At 45.5% G+C, this 21,780-nt stretch overlaps 1 protein-coding gene across 1 annotated transcript; it reads left to right on the top strand.

Annotated features, from left to right (window-relative positions):
• Window positions 1-901: 901 nt before the first annotated feature.
• On the top strand, window positions 902-21,780 carry ARL5C (ARF like GTPase 5C). Its single transcript, XM_083408368.1, has 7 exons — window positions 902-1,010; window positions 9,126-9,186; window positions 11,356-11,503; window positions 15,863-15,946; window positions 18,208-18,359; window positions 19,672-20,944; window positions 21,191-21,780. The coding sequence occupies exons 1-6, from the start codon at window positions 965-967 to the stop codon at window positions 19,718-19,720; spliced, it is 540 nt and encodes a 179-aa protein (XP_083264494.1). The 5' UTR covers window positions 902-964; the 3' UTR covers window positions 19,721-20,944; window positions 21,191-21,780.

The following is a 21,780-nucleotide window of genomic DNA, read 5'->3' as shown; positions in this document are numbered from 1 at the left end:
CAAAAAAGCTGGAAAACATCTTCATGTATGCGACAACAGCCGCAAGAGTTTTAATAGCACAAGGATGGAAGATTGAAGAAACCCCAACTAAAGAAACATGGCAAGAAAAACTGATGGACTATGCAGAACTGGCAAAACTGTCATACAAGCTACGGGACAAGGATAACTGTGACTTTAAAGATGAATGGGAACCCTTTACAAAATATTTGAAGATGCAACAAAGCGAACTGGACTCCTTGGCTGGTTTTGAATAAGCATTCACAAACTTTTTATTGATAATTATTACTTAAATAGTTTGAGGATCTATACAACTGTGTAACATGCAGAAAACAGCATTTTTAGAGAAATCAAGGACTTGGAAGTGGGGGGTTGGGGTGGGTGGGTTCTGTGGGGGGAGGGAGGGGGAGGGAGGGGGAGGGAGGAAATAAGGATGATATGTTTCTGGATAACATGTTTTGTTTTAATTTTGAATCAAAAAGTAATTAAAAAAATTATTCGGCGATCAGCCTTCTTTATGGTCCACCTCTCACTTCCATACACCACTACTGGGAAAACCATAGCTTTAACTATACGGACCTTTGTTGGCAAGGTGATGTCTCTGCTTTCTAAGATGCTGTCAACTATTTTATGGGGGGGAGGCAAAGACTCCTAGCAGTTGGTTCCTAGGACAGACAGAGGGGGGCGTACAGGAGGCGAGCCCCCGCGCTTTGGCCGGAGCAAAAGCACTTTGCACATGCTCGCCTCCCCCCCCCCCCCGGAAAAGAACTTGCCCGGGGTCCCTCCTCGCGCCGGAGGAGTTCCCCCACTTTGGGAAAAATAATCATACAATCCCTCCCGAGAGGGAGGCGCGCAGGAGGAGGAGGAGCCGGAGCCCGGGCGCGCCTCTCCCCTGGACGCGTCACCGGCCGAGGCTATAAAGCGGGGCTGGGAAAAGGGCTCGCTTAGGCGGCTGCGGGGCTCCGATATGGGGCAGCTCTTCGCGAAGCTGCTGAGCGTTTTCGGAAGCCGCGGTAGGAACCCCCCGCGCCTTCCCACGCTTTGTCGTCGCCCCTGCACCTTGCCTCGTCCCCCCTCCTCCTACCTTCCTCTCCTCCCCTCCCCGTTTTCCTCTCTTTCGTTGCAAACTTTGCATCCATCCTCCTTTCTCTTTTTATGGACTTCGCTCTGGTTTCCATTCCTTTGTGTGATTTTCCTCCTTCCCTGGCGGGTCCCCCCCCCCCCTTGCTTCCTTTTGCTCTCCTCTTTTGGTTTCTTCCTAGGCTGCCTTCGTTTCTCTTGAGTTGCTCCTCTCTGTTTTGCTGCTGTTCTTCCCCTCTCGTCAGTTTCGCCTTCATCTCTCTCCCCCCCCCCCGTCTTCTCTCCGCGTTTGTTTTTGTGTCCTTTCTTCAGTCACTTTCTCTCCCTTCCTCGTCCCCTTTCAAGGAATTTAAGGCCATCTGGGAGGGTGGAATGGAGGGGAGGGGGAGACGAGCCCTGACCTTTTCAACACACCAGAAGAAAGAAGCCCTGGGCTGCTGTGGAAAGAATGGCTTTTCCTGCAAGTTGGGTGCAAAGAGAGTTGGCACGGTGGCCTCGTTTGCACTGCACATTTAAAGCACGATGATACCACTTTAAACAGCCATGGATTCCCCCAAAGAATTCTGGGAGCTGTAGTTTGATAAGGGCGCCGAGAGTTGTTAGCAGACCCCCCTGTTTCTCTGACAGATCTGCAATTCCCAGAACTCCCTGTGAAAGGGGGGTGGGGTGGACCATTTCGTAGCTTTGTGAAGCATATAGAGACATTGCTCAGCACCCTTAGCAAACTACAACTCCCAGGGTTCTTTGGGTGGGGTCTGTTTAAAGTGGTATGATGCTGCTTTAAATACAGTGCAGAAGGAGCCTTCTGTGTGTGTGTGTGTGTGTGTGTGTGTGTGGTGCCTGAATTGTGTTATCGTTGGAAAGAGATTTCCATGTTACGAAGCGGCAGGTGGCAGAATGACACCTGTGTGGGCATCTGCCATCCAACGGTCTACTTGAGATTCCTGCATTGCAGGGGGTTGGACTAGATGACCCCTGAGGTCCCATCCAACTCTACAGGGTGACTGATCCTGAAAGCTTGGAGGGACGTTGCTGTTGATCATCTATAATGCAGCGTTTTCTCTGAAGCAATTAGCATCTTTCATGTTTCCTTGTGGGCTGTGGTGTACAGAGCCAGCTGACGTATGCATAACTCAATATGTGCCTGGCACGCTTGCTAGGTTAAGTAACTTCTGTCTGGTGAGGGCAAAAAACTGACTGGATATGTGTTATTAAGAGGGCAGGCTGGGGTGTGTGTGAAGTGTTGTGTGTCTCTTAGATGTAGAGGAGGAGGAAAAAGTCTGTTGGGGAACAGATGGGATAAGGGAGCGAGCAAAGGCTTCCTTTGACAGCTGCGTTTAAATGTGAAGTTATTGGGAGGAGGAAAACCTGTAGCTCTTGTACCTCTCTGTGTATTTTCCGTTTGAATCCAGACGGACAATAGAGCAAGAAGATCTAGACCAGGCATGTCCAAAACCCTCAACAATTTCAATCCTAAAAAAAGGTTAACAACTTTGGTCAGCCCTCACGGCCCTTCACTTCATCAAATCTGGCCCTCTTTGAAAAAAGTTTGGACACCACTGATCTAGACAAATCCATTTCCTTGGGGAATGTTGTGTGTTGGTTGTGGGAGGAAGCCACCGCCCTCCTCCTGGTGACTACAGGAAACTGTGGAAGGTTCAGAGGTTTTCTTTTTTGTGTGAGGGGGACGGCACAGCCCCTCTTGTTGTCTGTGTTTGGTACAGCTCGCTTGCTCAGGCAGGTGTTTGGAGGCAAGAGGATTTTCCATCCTTTGTTCAGACCATCTTTCATGTTGGTGGGGCCCTTTTGTCTGACAGTGAAAAAACCCGCTTCTGCTCAGAGCCTTTTAAGACCTTGGGGGGTGGGAAGTGATAAAGACCTCTTTGTGAGAGATTCTTGTCTTGCACACCACTTGCATGCTGGCAAGTTTTGCATTTCCGCTTCTAAATACATGTTTATACGCAGAGGTTCTACACACTCCTGTAGAAACACTTGTGACCACATGTGTTAGTAGGAGAATATTTTCCTGTGAATATTTTCACAAAGCAGGCACAAACCTGCATGTAAGACGCATGCATACTTGCAAATGTGTGCAGACAGACCTTGTTCAAAGTGCTACAAACTGGTGTGTGTGTGTGCGTGTGTTGAACACACAGCTGTCCTGGGCCAGAGAATGCAGCCTTTTCCCAACTTGGAGTCCTTCAGAACTACAGCTCCCAGCAGCCTCCACCAGCAAAGCCATGTTATGGCTGATGGAGGATGTAGTCCCAAGCCCCAGGTTGAAGGAGGCTGTCAGTGTTCGAAATTAGCCAGGTGTGTTTTGCACCTGACATCTCCATCATCTGGAGGTGCATGCCTGGGGATCATTGGATCGGGGCTGTTTTTACCCACTGACACTACATCCTGTAGAATTCTGTCCGTTATATTTTATCTGCATGATCGGAATGAATTTCTGGAACCAAAATGCTTTTTCTGTGCAGCCTGAGCAGGAGCAGTCGCCATTAATAATAGCCAAATATATATGTGGGCTGTTCCTGGATCAAGCGGCTTTTCTTCTTTGAAGTTCTCAGAGCTCTTAACCTAGCTCAAGGTTGTCATCTGAACTAGCTGGATGTTTAACTGAGAATCAATCACAGCCAGTCCATCATTTGGAAAATAAGACACTGGAGTTGTCTTGCCCCAAAATGGCAACTAGACATTCTCTTGCCCTGCTCCTCACCCTCCCTGGGTGCTCTTCCTTAGCTAGATGTGTCTTTGAAGTGTGATGATGCCTCTTGCTTGCAATGATGGAGAGATTTGTTTGTTGAAACCTCTGGCTTCTGCGCAGCTGGAATTTAGCCTACTGCAGGCAAGAGTCTCATCCATTGCTGTACAGTTGTACCACGGAAGTCGAACGGAATCCGTTCCAGAAGTCCGTTCGACTTCCAAAACGTTCAGAAACCAAAGCGCGGCTTCCAATAGATGGATAGATAGATAGATAGATAGATAGATCAGCTAAACCTCAAGGAATCAGCATTCTGGGATCTAAGAGGACCTAATAGGGATTTAGCTGAAATCAACAAAGTGCTTTCTGTTGGGAGGACTTCCCCACCCTACACTTGTTTTAGAAGTCCGTCATTCTCTCTCCCTTTTGGTTTAATGTAGGTCAGGGATTGGTAACCTCTGGCCATCCAGTGGTTCCTGGGCTCCAGCCCCCATCACCCCTAGCCAGCATGGCCCAAGGAATTATGGGTACTGTTGTTCAGCATCATTGTGAACGCCACAGGCCTTTCATCCCTGATGTAGGCATCCCTGTGTTAGCTTGTGTTGCAATGACAACAACAAAGACTACAGTTGTACCTTGGAAGTCGAATGGAATCTCCGTTTGACTTCCAAAACGTTTGGGAACCAAGGCACGGCTTCCTACAGCCAGTTGGAAGCTGCAGCAGACGTTTGGGTTCCAAAGAGCGTTCGCAAACCAGAACACTCACTTCCAGGGTTGTGGCATTCAGGAGCCAAAACATCCGAGTATTAAGGCATTCAGCATCCAAGGTGCGACTGTACCTAGTTTGCATCTGGCCCCTGGGGGGCTCAGTATGAGCACATGTGGCCCTTGGCTGAAAAAGTTTCCTTAATTCCAATTTTGTGTGTGTGTGTGTGCGCGCATACATGCCTCATGTGTTATTTCTGACGTTTGAGACCATGCGGTTAATTCTTCACTTCTTCACTTTTAATTTGTATACCGCCTTTCTATACAAGGCGATTTATAAGCTGAAGAAACAACAAAATACACAGCAAAGACCACACACCTCATAACAATCTGAGCCAATGCAAACAAGTTATAATAAAATCATAACTTTAAAATAAACTACATGTGTATATCAAATAAAGCAATATTTGATCATCCGTTAGAATATAATAAAGCAAACAGTAAAAATAAGTTTCAGCAATGAACAGTTTGCACTTTACAGTTGCAACAAAGAATTACTAAGCAAAACTTAATTAAAGTAACAGCAAGTCGTAATGCATAAAATACCACAGAACATAACAAAACCACTAATGGAGTCTGCTATGTGAGGCCAGTCTTGGGATATGTCCCTGGAGAAAACCAATTCATTCTTCCATTGTGTTGATTCTTTACCTTGCCGTAGAATTTCCTTCCTTCTCCAGAAAGCAATTTAACTGTTTATCTGATGGAGCCACCAAACACTTTCTTAATAGGTAGGGAGCTGATATTTTAAAACATGGCTCTTGGCCAACAACAACAAAAAAGCCTTTCTTGTTACCTAATCTGGCCATATATGGAATTTTTACCCTAGCCGTATGTGGGAGATGGGGAGAGACAGATTATCATCTACAACTTGCAACGTAAAACAAACTTTTCCTGAAATGTTCATGAACTAAAACACTTGTCGGGTGGAGAGTTGGTTCGCTGCAGTCTTGGCTTTTAACCTCGGCCATAACCAGGTACAACCTGTTTGTTTTGTGTCCCGATTTCTTCTGTGTACTCTGCTGCAAAGTTGGTTTCTAAAGTGCCCAAGGGATGGAACGGAGGAAAGTGAAATTCCGTTCGTACCTGATTTTTCCCCTGATAGGAATAGGAAGAAGTATAAAGGCCATATGCAGCTTGTGCCAAACTTTTCCCTTGCTCCAGGCATCCTTTGGACTCCACAATTGTGTGCTCTGATTCTGATGCCTTTGCTACACTGGCTGGGGGTTGCTGGAAATGCAACATTTGCTTCCAAGTCTCTGCTTTCTTGTAGCTTAAGTTCGAATTGTGGTTCCTCTTTGAGCTCTCTGAGGTTCTTGGTAATGCAAGGGGCAAGTACAGTGGTGCCTTGGTTCTCAAACGCCTTGGTACTCAAACAACTTGGAACCCAAACACTGCAAACCCGGAAGTAAGTGTTCCGGTTTGCAAACTTTTTTCAGAAGCTGAACGTGTTCTGTTTTGAGTGTTACGCTTCTGATTTGAGTGCCACAATTCCGTTTTGAGTGTTACGTTGAGGTCTGTCTGTTTTTGCTTTTTATTTTGTGTTTTGGTTTTTGAGGCTCTTTTTCTTTTGTTTTTGTGACTGTGTGGAACCCAGTTCAGCTATTGATAGATAGATTAATTGATTGTGTGTCTGCAGTACATTGTTTATGGCTTTCATTTAAGGATCAATGGTCTCGTTAGATAGTAAAATTCATGTTAAATTGCTGTTTTAGGGGTTGTTTTTAAAAGTCTGGAACGAATTTGCATTACTTTCTATGGGAAAGTGCACCTTGGTTTTGGAACGCTTTGGTTTTGGAATGGAATTCCAGAACGGATTAAGTTTGAGAACCAAGATACCACTGTAATGAAAAAAGGGGATGACAAAGTGCGTACACACATTGCAGTCCACATGTTGGTTTGCTTGGCTCCTAATACTAAGTCATGGTTTGTTTTTGAAACAAACCACAACTCATCATATGGGTGACCAAACAAACCATGGCTTAATTACCCCAAATTTGGATCCCGCCCCCCAGCTCTTCTTACCTTATGCCTTTGTAGTTTGGTGAAAATCTTGGGTGGGGTGGTCGTAGAAACCATGGTTATGGAAGGCGACTGGGGTCACACACATATTGCCACAGTTAAAACAATCAAGGTTCATAACCGAAGAACAAACCATGGCTTCAGATCATGGTTTTCATAGAATTGTAGAGTTGGAAGGGACGACAAGGGTTCTTTGTTGCCAGTAAAGTCACCACACTGAAAGAGGCTGGACGGGATTCACACAGCACTAAGCTAAGGTTTAATAAACCATAGCTTGGTGTTATGTGCGATAGCAAAAGATTGCTTGGTCGGTGTGGATGCAGCAGCTTTTGGAAATATAGAAACAGAGCCGGACCCATCCTTAGAGAGACTCGTACATCACTGCGAGTTTCTCCAGTGTTGGTGCTCCTCTGATCTGTGCCAAACAGTTGCTATTTGAGTTTGATTCATTGTCAGTAATTTGTAATGACAACTCCCCAGCGGGAGGGCGGGGTGTTGTGTGAGGATGCAAGACTGGGTTGATGGGGCCTTGGCAGCTGCACAAGGATATCTAGAGAGGGACACACTGGCATGGGAAAAGACTGAGTTTGGGATGCTCCAGGACATATTATGCCTGTTGTTTGTTGTCTTCCGGTCAAACCAGTGGCGTAGCGTGGGGGGTGCAGGGGGGGCCGGCCGCACCGGGCGCAACATCTGGCAGTTAGGGTTAGGGGGCGCAAATCCACAGGTTAGGGGGCGCAAATCCACGGGTTAGGGGGCGCAAATTACTTGCCTTGCCCCGGGTGCTGACAACCCACGCTACGCCACTGAGTCAAACTAGTCATATGTATCCACTGTTTCAGCTGCAAAAGGTTATGCATGTATGACAACTGAGCGTCTTTGCATAAGAAACTTTCTGTTCCTGTTTATAAGAATGCTGAATTGCTCTTTGTCACCGAAACTTGGGCAGCATGGCGGTAGTCGTCTTGTGCACAGGGGAATACGCTAGCTAGAGGATGATAGGTTTTTGCTTTACTGCCATTGCTGCCAAGGAGAGTTTGGGTCATGCAGCTTCCATTCCTAACTCTTCCTTTTTCAGTTTGCTGCTTTGAAAGTGTGCAGAAAAAGGGGCACTTTGCACTCCAAGCAAGGTTAGGAAACACATATTTCTCTCTCTCTCTCTCTCTCTCTCTCTCACACACACACACACACACACACACACTATTAGCACATGCACATTTATGGTATAGATGCAAATCTAGAAAGAATTACTGTAACTTAAATAGAAATTCAGTCCATCCTGCCAGAACGGGGAAGATTTTGATCAGGAGAACCCAACATCGCTGCTCGGTCTACTCTCTAGCTGCTAACTATTGATGATGGGCATGTTCAGCCCCCCTCCCTCCCCCTTTCTGCCTTCTTGGGGTGATTGACATTTCAACTGGACTTAGATAGGCAACCCATCAAACGAAATATACCTTCCGATAGAGGGTGAGGAAGTCAGATGCATGATCACCTTAGAGAGGGTGGGCTGCATAAGCCGTTCTGAGTTCCTTGGAAGAGATTGAGAAAAGTCACGTTCACCTTCTAGTAGTCAAAAGTAGAAACCTGATTGGGATGGCTGACTCAGACTGGTAGAACTTTCAGAATAGCTGTGAATGAGCATGTTTGGTACATGCGTGGAGTCTACATTTGGTAATTTGGTAATAAGAGCAAAGTGTTACTGCAGTGGCCCATGACATTTCTGAGGAGTGGGGCACAACTACAGTGGTACCTCAGGTTAAGTACTTAATTCGTTCCGGAGGTCCGTACTTAACCTGAAACTGTTCTTAACCTGAAGCACCACTTTAGCTAATGGGGCCTCCTGCTGCCGCTGCGCCACTGCTGCACCATTTCTGTTCTCATCCTGAAGCAAAGTTCTTAACCTGAAGCACTATTTCTGGGTTAGCGGAGTCTGTAACCTGAAGCGTATGTAACCCGAGGTACCATTGTGCAGGTGTTGTTGTTGTTTAAAGTTGTGCATGCAAATGATTCTAGGGTAAAGGTAAAGGTACCCCTGACCGTTAGGTCCAGCCGCAGACGACTCTGGGGTGGCGCTCTCTGTAGGCTGAGGGAGCTGGCATTTGTCCACAGACAGCTTCTGGGTCATGTGGCGAGCATGACTAAGCTGCTTCTGGCGAACCAGAGCAGCGCACGGAAATGCCATTTACCTTCCCGCAGGAGCGGTACCTATTTATCTACTTGCACTTTGACGTGCTTTCAAACTGCTAGGTTGGCAGGAGCAGGGACCGAGCAACGGGAGCTCACCCCGTCGCGGGGATTCGAACCGCCGACCTTCTGATCGGCAAGCTGTAGGCTCTGTGGTTTAGACCACAGTGTTACCCGCTGGGTCCATAAAAACAGATCCATGATTTCATTGGTGATATTGGACAAAAAGCTACCCTTCAACTTTACTTTTTCTCCAACTCCCCGATCACAGTTCAGTGTATGGACCAGTTAAATAAATCTCAAACTGTATTTTCCTTAGAAACTTGTTTATCAAAATCTTGAACATCTGCTGTGTTTTATTCCCCTCTAGAGCATAAAGTAATAATTATTGGCTTGGACAATGCTGGGAAAACCACCATCCTCTACCAGTTGTGAGTACCTCCCTCACACATTGAATTTTTATTTATGTTCAACTTACTGGTTAGATATGAGGGATTCTGTGAAGCATGCACACCATACATTTAATGCAACCACTCAAAGAATCCTGGGAACTGTAGTTTAAGGTTGCTGGGAATGATAGCTTTGTGAAGAGTAAACTCCAATTTTTTTTGGGGGGGGGGAGTTTGCTTTAAATGTGCTTTAGATGTATGGTGCATACACAGGTTGCATAGGAACTTGGTGCAAGACTGAGCCTGTTTCAAATGTCAGGGCTAAACTGTGCCTCACACATGGGGAGATTCATACAGGTCACGTTTGCACATTGCAAAAAGCCACTCTTATTGTGATGCAGTGCCTGCTGAGCACTGACCAGTTGCTCCCACTTTGCTTCTCACGGGATGGGGAGAAACAAACCAGGGCGCCTTTGCTTCCTGTTATGTCTGAACCAGGACTCATGGTTTGTTCGGCTTCCTGATAACAGCCAACAACTGACTAATAATCGTTGCTTGATAAGGAGAAGACAATTACTGATTTGGACATAACAGGAAGCCAAGGCTTCCTGGTTAGTTTCTCTTGTTCACATCCAGTAAAGGAGCAAAGTAGAAGTGACCAGACAGTGTACACTTGCATGTTGCTTGTTCACAATATTGTGTGACGTGCAGATATGGGCCTTTTGTACCGAAATGGTGCAATTTAATTCACTATGGGTAGCACTCGCTATGGGTGGTGCTAGAACTTAGCTGAATACAACTCTTTGTGCCCAAAGACAATACCTGAAATATATATAATGTAATGTAATGTAATGTAATGTAATGTAATGTAATATTATAATATGATATGATATGAGATAATATGATATGATATAATATAATATAATATAATATAATATAATATAATAATATAATATAATATAATATAATATAATATAATATAATATAATATAATATAATATAATATAATATAATATATAGAAAGGTAGATCAGCTAAACCTCAAGGAATCTGCATTCTGGGATCTAAGAGGACCTAATAGGGATTCAGCTGAAATCAACAAAGTCCTTTCTGTTGGGAGGACTTCCCCACCCTACACTTGTTTTAGAAGTCCGTAATTTTCTCTCCCTTTTGGTTTAATGTAGGTCAGGGATTGGTAACCTCTGGCCATCCAGTGGTTCCTGGGCTCCAGCCCCCATCACCCCTAGCCAGCATGGCCCAAGGGATTATGGGTACTGTTGTTCAGCATCATTGTGAACGCCACAGGCCCTTCATCCCTGATGTAGGCGTCACTGTTGACATTTCCATTCCACCTTAAGGAACAGGCGTGAGATTGTTGCATGTCACATGTCTGTTTACATTCCAGCACAGTATGCTGGGAACTTCCATTTGTGTATAGCTTATGCTTTTGCTGTTGTCTCCAAGACGACATGAGAGAGAGAGACGACATGTTCTTCCTGGGCTCCAGCTCCCATCACCCCTAGCCAGCATGTGGCCCACATGTAGCCCTCAGGCCTTGGGTTGAACACTGTGATGTGGAATGTTCTTCCCAGGGAGATTCTTCTGGCACCTTCATTATACTGTATACCTCTAGGAGCCAGGCAAAAACATTCCTCTTTAACCAGGCCTTTGGCTGATTGACATCCAATGCCCTTTAAAAAATGTGTTTGGGAGGGGCGAATTCTTGAGTTTTAAAAAAAATGTGTTTTGTATTTTTATATTGTGATTTTATCTTGTGAACCACCCTGAGACCTGCAGGTATAGGGCGGTATACAAATTCTAACAACCACAACAACCTTTCCCCATTGGCCTTTGTGTATTGCACAAAGCTGTGTATTGCACAGCTCCCCAATGCCAAGGCAGGGTTATTGTTGCCGGAAATCAGCCTTACCCTCCAGTCTGGACCCTTCCAAATGTTGGTGGCCTCCCATCAGCTTAACCCACCATGGCCAGTCGCCAGGGAAGATGGGAGTTGTAGTCTAGCCACTTCCGTAGAGATTCGGGTTGAGGAATCCTGTGTCACAAGCCTTCCCAGCATCTCCAAGATGTTGTAGATTGTTAATCAGAGCCAGGGGATGAAGGCCAACATGTCTCATAAGCCCAGCTCATTTTTGCAGGTTGGCGAGGTAGCTGTTGAGGGCTCAGGCGGCTTACTTCTCTGGTCTCCTTCCAGCCTAATGAATGAGGTCGTGCACACATCTCCTACGATCGGCAGCAACGTGGAGGAAATCGTCCTGCGCAAGACACACTTCCTGATGTGGGACATTGGTGGGCAGGAAACCTTGAGGTCTACTTGGCACACCTACTATTCCAACACAGAGGTGAGCTGCATGGGTTCAGCCAAATAAGGCAAAAGTAAATTAGGGGGTTGGGACGCGGGTGGCGCTGTGGTCTAAACCACAGAACCTAGGGCTTGCCGATCAGAAGGTTGGTGGTTCAAATCCCCACGACGGGGTGAGCTCCCGTTGTTCGGTCCCAGTTCCTGCCAACCTAGCAGTTTGAAAGCACGAAGTGCAAGTAGATAAATAGGTACTGCTCTGGCGGGAAGGCAGAGGTAAAGGTAAAGGTACCCCTGACCGTTAGGTCCAGCCGCGGACGACTCTGGGGTTGCGCGTTCATCTCACTCTCACTCCCTTGGCCTATAGAGTGAGATGAACGCGCAACCCCAGAGTCGTCCGCGGCTGGACCTAACGGTCAGGGGTACCTTTACCTTTACCTAAATTAGGGGGTTAGACTAAACATTAGGAGAATTTCCTAATGGCACATCCTTGGAAGATGCTCTGCCTTATTAGCAGAGGCTAGGTGGCCAGCATTTATCAGGCAGGCTGTCGCAGAAGTGGATTTTCTGGACTGGCAGTGGGCTGGACTTAGATGACCTTTTAGGCACTTCCCAGTTCTGATTCCATGAAAAGAAATATTGCAGCGTAGAGAAGATCCAGAATGAGTGGCCCTCTGCACTAGAAAACATCACATCTCCCTGTCAAACTACCTACCTGGATGCAAGCATGATCCTCTCAACCCATTCACCTTCTGCAAAGCAACCTGTTCCATCCAGATTGGGGTGCGATTAGCAGAGGGTTAGGTGTTTTACAGAAAAAGGTGCCTGTAAAGAAATGCAGATTATTTGAGCCATGTGCAGTTAGAAGAAGACTCAAAGTGCCCTTCTAGGGTCACTGGCCAATTAGACCTGGGAGACAATTCCTTCCCAATATAAACTAGGGCTCCAGGTTCCCTGCCTTTGAAACAGTGACTAAGACTGAGCTACAGATCATGTTTTGACCATGAGCTCACTAAGTTGCCTTAGGCAAGTTGTGCTGCACTCAGTCTCCTGAGCTCCCACTCCCAACCTGAAGTGCTGCTGTCCATTCACAGCCTCCTGGCCTGCTGTTTGTGAGATCTAGGTGTTAGTGGCTGCTTAACAATTCTAGCTGGAGAAGAGCCATAACTCAGTGAAGGACATATTTTGCATGTGGAAGATCTCAGGTTTGGTATACCAGGTAGAGCTGAGACAGATGATACCCCTGCCTGTCAATTACAGTGGTACCTCAGGTTACAGACGCTTCAGGTTACAGATGCTTCAGGTTACAGACTCCGCTAACCCAGAAATAGTACCTCGGGTTAAGAACTTTGCTTCAGGATGAGAACAGAAATCGAGCGGCAGCGGTGTGACGGCAGCAGGAGGCCCCATTAGCTAAAGTGGTGCTTCAGGTAAAGAACAGTTTCAGGTTAAGAACGGACCTCCGGTACAAATTAAGTTATTAACCAGAGGAACCACTGTACCTGATGTTACAATCACATCAGGTGACCTGTTTTCCTTCACCTGCATAGCTACAAAGGCACATCAGCTGATGGACTTTCAGCAGGGAGCTTGCGCCACACCTGACATCATCTGTAGGGCTAGTGGGCATGGCTTGGCCGAAACTTCCTTTTAGGCCAAATGAGGTGGCTCAGCTTGAGTTTCTCCCCAACTTGCTGTAGACAACACTGGGCTGGAAGGACCAATTTCTGACCTAGTGCAAGTTTGGAAGGCTGGTGTCATGGGTTTAGTTCATTGTGTTCTGCACTGCCTGTCCTGGAAATTGTCTCACGTTGCAATGTAGTTGGTGGCCAGTTCAGGACATCGTGACTCACCTGCTATCTGATGAACAGAAATACCTGTCCCTTCAACTTGCGCTGTTTGAAGTTCCAGCGTAGAAAATGCACACAGTAATTTTGAACCCAAGTGTCAGTGGTTTGCAGAGGCGACGTGTTAATTTGAGCAAGCTGAAATTTTAAAAAGAGTGAACCCCCAGAAGTTCCAAGGTGGATTATAACTTTGATCTGATTTTAAGGGAAGATGATATTTAGTTGTGCTGTATGCTTGCGTATATTATTGTACAGTCATACCTCGTGTTGCGTTTGCTTCAGGTTGAGCGTTTTCAGGTTGCGTCCCGCGGCAACCTGGAAGTACCGGAAAGGGTTACTTCTGGGTTTCGCCATTTGTTCATGCGCAGACGCTCAAAATGATGTCACGCGCATGCGCAGAAGCAGCAAATCGTGACCCGCGCACATGCAGACGCGGGTTGCGTTCTGTTCATGTTGTGAACGGGGCTCCAGAACGGATCCCGTTTGCAACCAGAGGTACCACTATACTTGCAGTGGCCTGTGGTTGCAAGCATTAAATAGCTATCAACTCAGTATAAGGTAGATAGATTCCTCTGACAAAAACCATAGCTCAGTCATTGTGCACATGCTCTGCAGGCATAAAGGCCCATAGTCCCTCTCTGGCATCTTCAGGTAGAGAGGGGAAAAGACAGGCCCTTCCTGATCCCCCAGAGAGTCACACACAGGCTGTATAAATAATACCAGCCTAGATGGACTCACAGTCTGACTCAGTCAAAGGCCGTTTTCCTTGTTCCTCTAACGGTATTCACAGTTGTCTCAAACCCAAATAGCTGTGTTCTGTCTACTATTTTATCCCTCCTGGCATATTTACGCTGCAAAATACCCTCCCTAACCCATGCTTAGCTAGGCTTTGCTAGCCTTTCTTCCCAGGTCGTTGGGAATGAGGCTAAAATAATATTTTGTTGGGAGGAACGAGACTTGAGCTCTGTCTGCGTCACACGCAGCTCTCCGTCTGCTCTGGCAGAACAAAGCCAGGCTGAGACACGTCCGTTTGACTGCCAAGAGGACATTCTTGACATTTCTAGAAGCAGAATGTTCCCGCCCCCTTCGTTTCCCCCAACCACCGTCTATGTGTTTTCTCAGTTTTTGCCCAGGCACCAAATCAACAAAGCAAGACAATCCACTCACCCAAAATAAACCTCACCCCTTTTTAAAACAGTTTTCACACCAATTATGTATCGCTTATGGGAGAAGTTGAGGAAACTCGATGGCCCTGTGTATTCTTTCTCTCCCTACCCCTCCGACAAAATTTTAATTTGGTAATTCCTTGGCATGTATAAATTGAGCAGTTTTTGTTTCTGTATGTGTATATTGCATAAATTTGATGCTGTTTATGGCAAGCGACCGGGAAGGGCCGTAGCTCAGGGGTAAAACATTTGCTTTGCATGTAGAACAGGGTTTCCCAAACTTACGCTTCCAGCTGTTTTGGGGCTACAACTCCCATCATCCCTCGGTACCAGGACCAGTGGTCAGGAGTGATGGGAATGGTAGTCCAAAAACTGCTGGAGATCCAAGTCTGAGAAACCCTAATGTGGAAGGTCTTAGGTTCAGTTCCCCAAATCTCCAAGTTGTGATGGGGAAAGACTCCTATCCGAACCCCCACCCCAAGAGCTGCTGCCAGCCTGTGTATACATGGCTACATGGACCCACTGTTCTGACTTTGTATAGGGCAGATTCCAGTGTTTCTAAGTGGCAGAGCCAGGAGCTATACAGAGCCTATAACCAAATTCCAGCTCAGCCATGACCTCTGCCATCCACTCCTTGGCTTTTTTGATGTTTTGCCCAACTTTACTTTATGTTATTTTTTCTTCTTCTTTTCCCCTCTTGTTCCATAAAATTTTATTTTTTCATAATGCAGTACAGTGGTACCTCTGGATACGAACGGGATCTGTTCCAGAGCCCCATTTGCATCCAGAAGCGAAGCAACACGCAACTGCGCGTCTGCATGTGCGTGGGTCGCGATTCGCCGCTTCCGCGCATGCGTATGACATCATTTTGACCGTCTGCGCATGTGCGAGCGGCGAAACCCGGAAGTAACACGCTCCGTTACTTCTGTGTCACCGCGGAGCGCAACCCGAAAGCGCTCAGCCTGAAGCACATTTAACCCGAGGTATGACTGTACAATAAAAAAAAACCCCAAACGAATCCAAATGAAAACAAAAACTGGAGGTGCAAGGTCTTCTGCTACCACAAGGGGGCTCTCTCCAGCCTGCCCGCCCCCCAATTGGCCCAGGAGGGGTTTGGAGGAGCCCCCAGAACATCATGCAGAAGAGGAGATTGCCTCATTTTTTTTACATGCCATTTGAAAGACTAAAAAGCTGAACTTCAGGAGAGGGAGGTCTTTCCACAGAAGTGGAGCCTTGTGGGGTGGGGTGGGGTGGGGGTGGGGAGAGCTTCCCGATAGGGATCAAACAACAGCACCCAGCCTTATTAGGTTTTAGGTTTCAGCCCTGTAGCATTGGATTCTGTTGCCGAGATGAGCTCATAGCTTTTGGTGCTTTCTGCTTCCTTTGTAGTTTGTCATTCTGGTGATCGATAGCACAGACCGCGAGAGGCTGACAGTGAGTAAGGAGGAACTGTACAAGATGCTTGCTCATGAGGTGAGTCTGCCTTGCCACACAGCATACAGAGGTGAGGCTGTTTTGCAAGCTGTATATTAACCATGAGCCAATGATGCTTGATGACAGCCAAAGTTGAGGGTTCTTATATTTCAAAAAATGAAAATCAGGACAATTTGTTGAGCTTTGGGGGGGGGGGCAAAGTTGTTGAGCTATCTATCTATCTATCATCTATCTATCTATCTATCTATCTATCCATCTCTCTCTCTCTCTCTCTCTCTCTCTCTCTCATCTATCTATCTATCTATCTATCTATCTATATCTATCTATCTATCTATCTATCTATCTATCATCTATCTTCTTTCTTTCTTTCTTTCTCTCTCGATTTGGCACGAGAGAGAGAAAGAGAGAGGAGTTTTTGAGCTATTTTTAATTATACAGTGGTACCTCGGGTTACCTACGCTTCAGGTTACATACACTTCAGGTTACAGACTCCGCTAACCCAGAAATAGTACCTCGGGTTAAGAACTTTGCTTCAGGATGAGAACAGAAATTGTGCTCCGGCAGCGTGGCGACAGCAGCAGGAGGCCCCATTAGCTAAAGTGGTGCTTCAGGTTAAGAACAGTTTCAGGTTAAGAACGGACCTCCGGAACGAATTAAGTACTTAACCCGAGGTACCACTGTATTCACCAAAATCTACACTACCAACATGGGCTGCCATACGTCCAGATTTTCCCAGACACTTCAGCGATTTCCACCCAGACATTGCTTCCGACTGTAGTATTCCGGCCATGTCCGGGAAATTCTGGACATAGGGCAACTCCACCAAAGTTGCTGGACTAGTGCTGCCTAAAGGCCTAACTTGCATGTGGCCAAGTTCTGTGGTGGTCCGAACGGACTGTTTTATTTCAGACTGGGCGAGGATCTCATTTTCGAATGTTCTGCTCTGGAACAATCACCCCACAAGTAGAAAGCTAGCTTAGCAGGCAGCAGGTTGTGCAAGAGCCTTCCTCCCCGGTGAGTCTTTGCAGAGAGTCTTCACATGGCAAGCAGCGGCCTTCTCCTCATGCAAATAAAGATTCATTCCCCACCCTGGAATAACGCATTCCATTCTACCATCTCATTTTGCTGCCTGCATGTGTAGACTAGGCTTGACAGTTGAGCACAAATTGCCTCAGGGAAGAGGCCCAATATTCATTAAGGTGCTTGATGATACATCTCCATCAGAAGTAAGGAACCTTTGGCCCTCCAGATGTTGCTAAACTTCAACTCACCTAGCAATGACAAGGGATGATGGGAGTTGTAGTTCAGAAACATCTGGCGGGCCAAAGGTTCCTCACACCTGAGGCGGCCAGGAAATACCTAGTTATTTTAAACGAGTTCAAGTCTTAGGAGCAGATCAGTTGTATTGAAGGATCTTCTTGGTGTACTCTCAGAACTTTTTCCTATCAACTTTGAGAAATCCTGAAAAACGGATAAGATGCCACAGGACTGGAGGCAGGCAATGTTCCAATCTTCAAAAATGGAGGAAAGGAACATCTGGAAAACTACAGGCCTGTCAGGCTGACTTTTGACCCCAGGAAAAAGATATTAGAACTGATGTTCAAGCAAGTCTAATTGTAAGCATTTTAATAACAATGCAGTGATTAGGTGCTCACATGAATTTGTAAAGACTGAATCCCATCAAATTAATCTTATTCCTTTCTAAAAATTGGTTTACTAGGCTAGTGGATTGTGAGAATGTTGTGGATGTAATTTATCTTGTATTTAGCAAAGCACTTGACAAAGGGCCCCCCCCCCATATATTGGTTAGCAAATTGGCTAGATAATAATCTCCTCAGGTAAATTCAAGGCAAATTGGCTAGATAATAATCTCTTCAGGTAAATTGGCTAGATAATAATCTCCTCAGGTAAAGTCACAGCAAATTGGTTGGATAATAATCTCCTCAGGTAAATTCACAACTGGTATGAACAGCCTAAAATCACCCAGTGAGCTTCATGGCTGAGTGGGGATTTTGACACCCTAAGCTCTACAGAAGCTGGTCAGACAAATAATTCAAATGCTGCAGGTACACAGAGTTCAAATGTGTAACTTGCACACGTTATCTTCTGGTGTCCTAAGATGGACCTACATTTGGTTACTACAAATATTAATTTGGCTGTCTAAGAAGATTTTTTTTTTTTTTTTACGGAGTGACTCCCATATCTTTCAGCTGTTAATTCAGTCTTATGGTTTTGGGTGGGCAGTAGTGTGGGTCAGAGAGTTGGACGTAAACGGGGAATTTTCTTCTTCCTCTCCCCAGGACCTGCGTAATGCAGCTGTGTTGATTTATGCCAACAAGCAGGATGTCAAAAATTCCATGTCTACCTCTGAGATCTCAAACTTTCTTACCTTGAGCTCTATCAAAGACCACCCGTGGCATATTCAGGGATGTTGCGCGCTCACAGGAGAGGGGTGAGTACCACCCATTTAGGCCAGTTTCGTAATCTCTGGTTTGAAATGGGCTTGTTTTAAACGATCAAAAAAATATGATTAGCCACAGTTTGTCAGGTCTGGATGAAATGACAAGGTGTAGCTAATTGCAACAACACTAGAGGAGGGAGAGAGGAATGTGTGATCCAAGGGCTCACGGCAGTTTGTTCCTGTCACAGTAAAACAAAATAAACGACGCATCTTCTTACATCCAAGACCTGGTCTTTTTGGTGTTTTCTAGTGCTAAAACCCTTAATTTGTGCATTAAAATTGTTTTAATTGTCCAAAACCAGCTGTTTAAAAAACAACACACACACACACACACACACACACGAGTATTTATATATAAAAGAAATTGCAAGTTACAATTGCCATCTTAAATATTGTGAGATATATCTTGCCTTTCCATGTGTTTTTTTTATATATAATTTTAAGGATGCTTTTAGTAATGCTTTGCAGGTCTAAAGACCTCAATTCATAACTTAGCCATTTTAAAAGGATGTTTTTAAGCAAGTGCCTGCAGAACAATAGGATGTATAGACTTTGACAAGGTTTGCAAATTGAGCAGAGCTCGTGTTAACCATTTTTTCTTTCAATAAACCTTTGCTACTTCACCAATTTTGCCCAGATTTTGTTTTAAAGGATCCTGGGACTTTAAGTCTTAGGCACCAGTGTTTTTATCTCTTACAAATCTGCATCCTGATTGTGGGGCAAAGGAGACATAAAGGGTGGGACAGAAGGAGGAATGATATACAAAGTCTTGTTCTTTCTTGCGAACATAAATTCGTTTACTGTAATCAGTGAAAACTCATATAACTGATCGGAGGTTTCTCCAATCCGGTGACTGCCCTAATATTTTTCTAATTGAAAAATATTGTCCGTTCTGTCCCCCACTTTAGTCAACATTTGTTATTTCTGATAATGTGGCTTCACCATTTTTGACTCAGGGGGTCATCCTCAGTTCTGCTTGTCGTTGGCCTAGAAAGTAAGAATCCAAGAGGTTTTCCATTTGTTCCGTGCTTTCTGTAGTTCGCCACTGAATTGGAACAAATGTCAGTTTGCAGAAAAACTGATTAATGTTTGGTAAACAGCACGTTTCCCCAAAGGAAAGTAGGAGGGCAGTGTGGGTGAACCCTCAGTCTGGCCTTAGGATGGAGATATGATAAGAAGAACAAATTAGGAGGAAGACAAGGCACTTGTCCCTTGCCAGACAGTAGTGATAATATGGGTTGGTTACTAGAAGCTGTGCTTTGTGATTTCCCCATCACTAACTCTTCCTCTCTGCTCCCTGCAGCCTTCCAGCTGGTTTAGAATGGATGATTTCTAGAGTTGCAGCCAAGTGACGTCAGCCAAAGCTGCTTTTGGGAAGAGGAAAAACAAACTTGTGCGTGTATTTATTTCCATTTGGTTTTTTTTTTACAAACACTCAGGACTTACTGGACCTTGACACTTCCCTCCCCCACCTTTCTTCCCAAAGCCAACAGAACTTGATTGTATACATTTCTTAAAACGTGGACCATTATAGAAAGCGTTTATGAATTGTGCCTGCAGAGATGGAGGAGGGGAGCTTCTTCTTGGACCGACTTTGCCTTACGAAAAGGGACCATTCTTCACGGCACGGCGGAAGGGAGAAAACTTAAAGTGCTCAAGCACACCTTTTCAAAATGTCAGCCTTGTTTGGGGTGGGGAAAGGTTATGAAAGAGCTAAGCATCGAAAAATCAAGTAGTGCCTTCAGCCTTTCTGAAAAAGAAACATGCTTTGCTTTATGATTGTGGGATCAACACAAACCATATGCCTTGACCTTTCGCTCTGGGCTCTGACATACCTGGGCTGTGCTTCCCACATTGAGAAGATGTGGAAGAGACTTCTGGAGCCGATTCTTTGTGTTCCCAAAGGGTTGTTCCCATTTCACTGTGGATAAGTAGATGACAGAACAATCTGGGCACTGAGTTGCTCTTTGGTGCTTCTCTTCCAATCCGTTTTTGCTAGAGTCCCGACCTCCTTCCTTTTGCATGCGAACCTGGCTTGCCGAGATTGAGAAAGAGCTGTCTCAGCTGCATCTTTTGAGGGGGATTTCTCTTGGCGTGCCAAGGCAAGTCTGGGACATGAAATCTGTAGGAAGCCGTGTTATACACAGAAATCGGTTCCAGTAAGAGTGGCAGAATTTTCGTGTGGGGGAAAAAGGTCAACCACTACCATCGTAAGCTAAGCAAGCAAGAAAAACGTGCTAAGTTGGCATGACAAGCTTATTTTTAAACCTTTGTGCAAACACCAGGAGAATCTGGAGGAATGGGGAACAAGAGTTCACATGTGACTCAGCCCCATCACTGCCCGGTCCTGAGAGTCTACAAAACCCCTGCTGCAAGCCACAGAGCTTGGGGCCAGACTAGACATGGCTGGTTGTATGTACCCAATGTTACTCCTACTCAGAGGAGACCCATTGAAACGAATGCACATAATTTGCTTAGGTTCGTCATTTCAACGGGACTGCCCCGTAGAATTTAGTCGGCCACAACCCGCTGGCGACTGTACGCCTTGTAAACAATTGTTTTCATTTGCAATTACCGTATTTTTCGCTCTATGAGACGCACCAGACCACAAGACGCACCTAGTTTTTGGGGGAGGAAAACAAGGGGGGAAAAATTATGCCAGAACAGCAAGAGGGATCACTGCGCAGTGAAAGCAGCAATCCCTCTTGCTGTTCTGGCTTCTGGGATAGCTGCGCAGCCTGCATTCGCTCCATAAGACGCACACACATTTCTCCTTACTTTTTATGAGGGGAAAAGTGAGTCTTATAGAGCAAAAAATACAGTAATATGCAGTTTTTGTGAATGTGCTTTACACATGTAGCAGAATGAGGCAGTACAGCAAACAGGACCATTTTGGACCATTTTGGTATTCAAAAGTGGTATCCCTCGTGTTTTTTTTTAAATCCTTTTCCCGCCCCCCCCCCCCCAAAGAAAACTCACATATGAGAGAGAATATTCTGGCACAGCCCTTTTGCCTGCTAAGCCAGTTTTCCATTTGTGTAGAGTTTTACAACTATAATACATTCAGAAGTGTGATTTCAGGATGCAGTCTTGAATGGTGTAGTCCACCGTGGCAACTCAACTGTGTGACCACCACGTGCTGCTGTATATGCCAAGACATAGAAACTAACATGTAGTGCCTCGGTTTCTCCAGCGTGGTAAATGGCATCCACCTTTGGAGGCTGTACAATATGCTTTATAAAGGTACAGGAATTATGTAGTCTGTAACTGGAAAGTTCTGCTGTGTTTTAGCAGAGAAAGATTTCCCGCTCTCACATTTTAAGTGTTCTCCCATCGTGGGTTTTCTTTTTAATATTTCCAGACATGATCTGTTTGGAGGGGTTTTTTTTAATTAAAATGTTTCTTTATTAAA

The sequence above is a fragment of the Podarcis tiliguerta genome, assembly GCF_965153285.1.
Source record: "Podarcis tiliguerta genome assembly, chromosome: 13".
Classification (NCBI taxonomy): domain Eukaryota; kingdom Metazoa; phylum Chordata; class Lepidosauria; order Squamata; family Lacertidae; genus Podarcis; species Podarcis tiliguerta.
Note: the sequence above shows the minus strand (reverse complement) of the source record. Positions and strands in the feature narration are given on the sequence as shown.